The following is a 6720-nucleotide window of genomic DNA, read 5'->3' on the forward strand; positions in this document are numbered from 1 at the left end:
AATGGTATAGTTAATAAACCATGCTAAGCTTACATTTAAACTGACAGACTGATGCCTACAAACTGAAGGTAAAAAATAAATTAACCTGACAACTACAAAACACCACCTACCGCCACTACAAATATAAATACAAAATGTTAAAGCTTAATTATAATTTACTAACTCTTAAAAAAGTGCCCCCCCCAAAGACCCCCACCCCCCTTTTAAAATTAAAACTTAATACTTTTGTTTGGTCATAAACTCTGAATCTAAAAGAACAAATATAGTACTGGATTCTCTTTTAAATGATCAAACTATAAACCTGGATAGAAGTGATGCAGATGTCTGCAATTAAAATGCCAAATATTTAAGCGAACCCTTTCTCCAACAGGAGGACCACCAAAACTACAGAGACTAAAAAGACAAGCCTCCAGGTGTCTGAAACACTTCAAGACTTTGAAATGCATTGCAAAACGTTCTGATTGAAAGCATTTGGGCAGTCTCAGCTGATGCATTTTCGGTAAAATGCAAAAGCAAAAAGGAATTATTCCAGATTGTTTTCACTACACAAACTTAAGCTTGCTCCAAGCCAGTGGAGATCAGGACCTTCAATAGAAAAGGTTTTGCAATGTTCGAAGCACAGCCTAGGCCTAAGGCTCTAGTTTTTCGTAAACCCGTTTGTTGTACCCCTGAAGTTACTGAGCCCAAGCTAGAAGCTGAATGCAGACAGTGAACCAGACAATGGTAGCTTGCATCAAGGACTGGATTCCATTTCTCCAATATAGTAAACAAATACATATTATGGCCTCCACCATACTCCAGAAGATATCCTCTGGATCTGTAGAAGATACTATTTACTACAGCTGTTCGAATTTTCTGCCATTTAAATGGAACCCACCACAAAGCAATATGTACATTACAAGCCCCGCATTGAATTTGACTTTTAAGCGGTATACCAGTTCTGTGCCACAGAAGCTGAACTTGATCTGCCGTACCGAGATTGATTTCACCGCCCTGAGTAGGACAGAGCATTAAGTGTCAAAAGGCACCTTTTATCGGAGGCTTCTCATATTCTACTATGTGATAGATGTCCTTTAAAAAAGGGAAGACAGTCATTTTGACACATTGCAATGACACGTTACAAACCTACAGGCAAATAAAGCCTGTGCATAGGCACAGGTACACTTGAGGCCTACTAGAAATGGTGTATGCATTAAAGTGTCCGCAAGGAAGCACTGTTCCAGTAAGCCCTAAGGCACATTAGTGTTAATATTTTCATAAAAGACAATACAGCTATTGCTTAGATAATCTTGTATCATTAAAACCCAATATTTTGGTAGAAAAAAAAAACAAAAAAAAAAAAACTTTGCTATAAACGTGAAGAACTTTGGCGTGAAAAAAAAAAAAAAAAAAAACGTACTATGCTATATTGTAAAGAACTTTGGCACATTCACCTCCCCATCAATCTAAAGAAGACATTCTTTAGGATACCGGCAGTTTTGGGACAAGACGATGACAAGGTCGGGATGTGCAAGCAAAGCATGTCTAATCAAAAACGTTCCTGCAAACTTTTTTACCCCGTCAGAGCAGCATCGAGTTCAACTACTTTTTCTGGATATGCACACCACTTACTTGAATCTCGTCATAGAAAATTAAAAAATTAACCATTATCTGTATGATTTGGGCAACTTCATACTTAGACACTTTACTCAAGCCCACAATTATCCCCCTTTAACAAAGAAAAGAAAGAACCCCCCTTCCCCCACACCCAATTAGCCCAAATTGGAATATAAAAATGTTGCTCTAAAAAAAGTTTGGTTAGCTGAAGAACTACTGAATTTCAGCTTTTAAACACTAAAAGAACTCCCTGGACTGATACCAGATACAGCACCAAAGGATACATACAAAATAGTTACTTTTAGCCACCCAGCATACATTACCAAGCACTCTCATAGAGAACACAAGGTTTTGGCTGTTACAATCCTTTATGTTGGACATTGCAATAAAAAAAAAGTTATCAAGTACAGTAACCTAACCACAAAAAATCTGGATATAGTATTGGCCATTACTTTGAGATCAATTTGATATACCAATCCAAACCAGTTAAGATAACCCTCAGGGGCCCTGCGAACTAAAACACTTCAAGGTCTCATGCAAGGGGAAATCAAAAGTAATACTGTTAAGGCAACCATCATGAATGATTTATAAACTGGAAACAAGAAAACGGAGTGTGTTAAACTTTTGGGATAGTTTACTTAACTCAGGTACTAGATGAAAACAGAAGCCTGAAGTTTTTGTTCTACAGGGAGGTAAGGGGAGGTAAAAAGAAAGAAGGTGCTACTTGCCCACAATATGGCAATAGGGTACCAAATAAAAGGGTCAGCCAATTAGGAACAGATGATATTTAACTTATATTTGAATGCTTGTTGACTTAATCACCGCCATGGCTTCCTTTATACACACAGGCACAAGATTTTATAACAAAGCTTACCAAAATTCTAATCACCCATTTGCACTGCTAGCGAGTTAGGTAGAATCCCGGTTTCTGCTTCTTGTAAAAACAAACCAAATTCAGAGGTGTAAGATAAAATACTCAGATGTGTACAATAAACAAATGTAGAAGGGTAAAAACTCATTTGTTTCTGGGAGCACCTGGGAACTCCCATGTTAATATTCCACCCAGCAGTACCTGCAAATACTCAACATTGACAGATGACTGCTTTAGGGAGTCAAACATTTGATTCTACTAGCAATAGAAAAAAAATAAGCCTGTATAGTTTTTAAGATAACCAGCCTGCCTAAGAACTGTCTAGTTTTATCATCTGTGCTAGAAAGATGTCTGGAATCTCAAAGCTCCAGTTTATAAAGTAATCATGAAATAAATGAACGGCTGGGCAGCAGTTAAGGCTTAGAGATAGCATAAAGAACAAATCCTACATTGCATGTTCTATGACAAATGCACAGAACCAATAAAAAAAAGTAAGCAGCAGATTGAAAGTAAGTCTTTTAGGCACTGATAAGGCAACTACTCAGAAAAGATGCCACCATTCCCCAAAGGAGTAAACAAGCCGGGTAAACATAATACCATTCAGTCCATCTACAGTATTTTAGGGCACACTAAACCCAAAATATTGAATATTTAACTAAAACAAGATTCAGACTCCCCAATTTTTTCAAAACTGGAATCAAAATTAGGCCATGGAAGTTATCAAGGACCCTGATCATATCCAGATAACCTCCACACATTATATTTTAATATACCAAGTTCAGTTCAGCGAGTCTTTGTTGCTTCAGGTTCGAACACAACGTCCATGTGCAGTCAGTTACCAGCAACCAGTACACACGGTGTTGACCCGAGCAGTTCAAAGTCCTAATCTGAAAGAAAGCTGAAGATTGGGAGGCGTTTGGACTCCAGAGAGTTACCAGCAGCCGCTCCGGATTCTTCGTCACACTCTGGCTGAGGCAGGGATTCGGGCTGAGGCAGGGAATCCCATCCATCATCACCTTTCGGGTCACCTTTCCTCCAGGGGGAGAGCTGTAGCTGCAGCCCTTCAGCCGCTGCACTCTGCACATTTGGTCGTGGAGGAGACACCGACCCAAATAAAGGCAGGTTCAGCGCAACTGGAGACGTTGAAGGTGAAGGACCAACACAGGCAAAAGGATTGGATGTTGGCGTTACTGGGCTGGATGGAGCAAATGGAGACAGAGAGGTAAGGGAAGAGCCTATGGAAGAGGAGAACAGGGAAAAGAGGGAGGAAGAGGAAGAAGATGAAGTGGAGGATGAAGGAATGCCTGAGCAGCTGATGCTTTGTCTCAAAAGGGGTGGCCTTTTTCCTCTACCAGTACTGTTGAACCTCTGCTCCTCAGCATTATGGATAAAGTGGCACCGGGATCCATATGGACAGAAACCAATTGTATGATAAGTTCTGCACAGCTCTGTCTTGTATTTGGGGTGACGGTTCAGCCCTCTTAGCTCTGCATGTCCATGTGCAAACTGACACTTAGAGCCATATTTGCAGTAGCCACTCTCATGGAAAGTGCGGCAGAGCTCTGTCTTGTAGCGGGAAGCAGCAGCCTTAGCTGCCGCTGCTGACTTCTTGCTCTCCTCAATCATGCTCACAGAGCGATCCACTTGGAAAGGGATGTGCCGCAAAGGGTTCGAAGAAGGTAGTTCGGCCTCTCGACTCCATGGACTTTGCAGAGGCCAAACAGTGCTGTTGGTTGAAGGTTCTTTACTTTTTGTGTTTTCATTAAGGTTAACTGGACAGGAAGAGTGTGTGCTGGGCTGGTCCTCCTCACTATTAAGACTGACCGCAGAAAACAGAGATGCAAAATCCTGCGGGGGAAAAAAAACAAATAATAAAAGTTAGAGGTGGCCAGCAAAAGTTAGAAGTTTTTTGAAGTTGAACTTCAAATGAATCATTTTACATAAGCAACTACCTTCAGTTGGGTCAGTTATGAAAACACTGCCAGGAAGCTGGCATCACTTTTTATTGAGAAACAAAATGATTGTATCTGCCTTTCCTCCAGCTTTCATGGTGCATGGGGTGAGCTCATTATCCACCAAAAAGGTCCAGGGGAATGCCGGGTATGTCAAATTTCATGAGAAGACACTTCGTTTATGCTAGGAGCATCTTTTCAAGGATATTTCAAGTGACATTTTCCAGAACTCGTTGGAAGGAGAATTATGCAGCTTGTCTAACGTTTATTAAAAAGGGGATTGGATGCAAGGTCAGCTTTAAAAAAAACATTTATAGGATAAAATATTGTATACTGCAACTCTATTGTAAAGTGAGCCTTTCTGTAACAATACAAAGTGGAACAATATTAGTAAAAGCTGCTGGGCAAAGTAAGGTGTTACCAACCACTAGAAGTCCCCCCCCCCTTCCCTCTTAAGATTAAGGCCATTCGGCCCACAAGTTTCAAAATCTCTACCTTTATAGCACCAATTATGTACACTTATACATTTTTCATATTTTGAAAACCACATACAGGTATTTACAGACTATTCAAGCCAGCAATCTAAAGACTTAGACGTCACTTAGCATTCAACATTAAACCAACATATGACACAAGCTGACCATTGGCTCTGAAACAATTTGTCATGGACTGCCAACACACACCATCCACCTGTCAGATTCAATTAGGGAATACAACTTAGGAATATAGTTACGCCTTGAATAATAGCCCACAATATGGGCTTTATCATTCCATCCTACCTTGTGCAGCTAGCCGAACTAAATAACTTCCAAAGATTCTCATTGTAAAGTAATACAACACCATTTTTAACTCCCATCTACATCTGGCATCTCTTCCTCGATTGTGATAGATTAGGCAACATGATTAACTTGTGCCAACTAGACTTAAACAGATGGACCAGATGTAAAAATAAATAAAATCTGGCTTCCTGGTTTAAACCCATTCACGCATTAACAAACCCGGTCTATTTTGGATAGACAAATACCTTTAGGCATTAAGCTTTAAAAAGATCCATGGTCATCAAAAACCTTTAAGGAAGTCCAATTGCAGACTTGTTGCAACCTGCATGGGTGTTATACTCCATCCATTGCTATTCTGGTCTAAACCGTGTTCACACCTTCCAGATCACCTGTATGTTTGCTGAAGATCACTGACTCACCAAGACAAAACAGATGGCAAATCCGCACCTTGGCAGCAACCTGGCAATGCGATCCAGCAAATTTCCACCTTATAGGTTCACTTTACAAAAGTTATTACAGGTAGTCTCCAGGTTACATACAAGATAGGGGCTGCAGGTTTGTTGTTAGGTTGAATTTGTATGCAAGTCGGAACAGGTACATTATTTTAACAAATGCAATTAGGATAGATGTTTGTCTCATAATATTAGGCAGCGTGGTGTCCTCACTGAGTTGACAAAAAAAAATTTAATAACCCTTGGAGCAAGCTGAGCTTTGATATGCAAAAAGAAACAACTGCAGAGTTTGTCTTGGTCAATAAAGTGTTACAAGAGGTTGCATAAAGAGCTCAGTCTCAGCTGTTTTTAGCAAAAGATTTCTTCTGCAAGTCATGGGAATCCCCCCTATCAAGCCTTGGTCCTGCTCACAAACAAGCTGGGAAGCCTGTTCCTATCTAGGAGTCCTCCTTAACTCGGGGACTACCTCTATAACACCCCTACAATTTAAAAGATGCCAAAAAAAAAAATTGTTAAATACCAAAGTTATTACCTATAGTGAGAATACTAGACTAGCCTTAAAAATGACAACTAGCTACAAGGGGTGCCTGAGGTTTTTTTTAAGAGTTAAAGACATTGTTCTACATAGACAAGGGGAGATGGGAATATGAAGCATTACATTTTGTTTTTTCTCTTTATCAACATGGGGCATACAAACAAGGAGCCAAGATTTGGGAGGCAGCTCCATAATACATGCACAGGCCACATACTTCCAAAATATGGTGAATCTACACAAAATCACAAGCTCCAATGAGGATATGGAGGCAGCACCTTAAAGCATACATACATGGGGCCACATGCTTCCACAATAATATGGCAGCAGCCACATAGGGCATGCATACACAGAACCACAAACTATCAATATGGCAGCACGCGGCCATGTGCATGTATATACATTAAAGCTACATATAGGGCCACAAGTACAATGATAGAGATTGCTCTCTAGCAAACACACAGAGCTTCAAGCCTCTGCAATGAAGGCAGCTTTTCAGGTCATTCATATTTAGGGCCACATATGAGAGGAGGTATCT

At 40.2% G+C, this 6720-nt stretch overlaps 1 protein-coding gene across 1 annotated transcript in view; it reads right to left on the reverse strand.

Annotated features, from left to right (window-relative positions):
• Nucleotides 1-228: 228 nt before the first annotated feature.
• LOC140343696 (uncharacterized) overlaps nucleotides 229-6720 on the reverse strand; it is an 8598-nt gene continuing 2106 nt past the window's right edge. The window contains exon 2 of the mRNA XM_072430535.1: nucleotides 229-4315. Coding sequence (XP_072286636.1) covers nucleotides 3350-4315 — 966 coding nt within the window. The 3' untranslated portion in view covers nucleotides 229-3349. The remainder of the gene's footprint in view (nucleotides 4316-6720) is intronic.

This window comes from Pyxicephalus adspersus, chromosome Z, assembly GCF_032062135.1.
Source record: "Pyxicephalus adspersus chromosome Z, UCB_Pads_2.0, whole genome shotgun sequence".
NCBI lineage: Eukaryota > Metazoa > Chordata > Amphibia > Anura > Pyxicephalidae > Pyxicephalus > Pyxicephalus adspersus.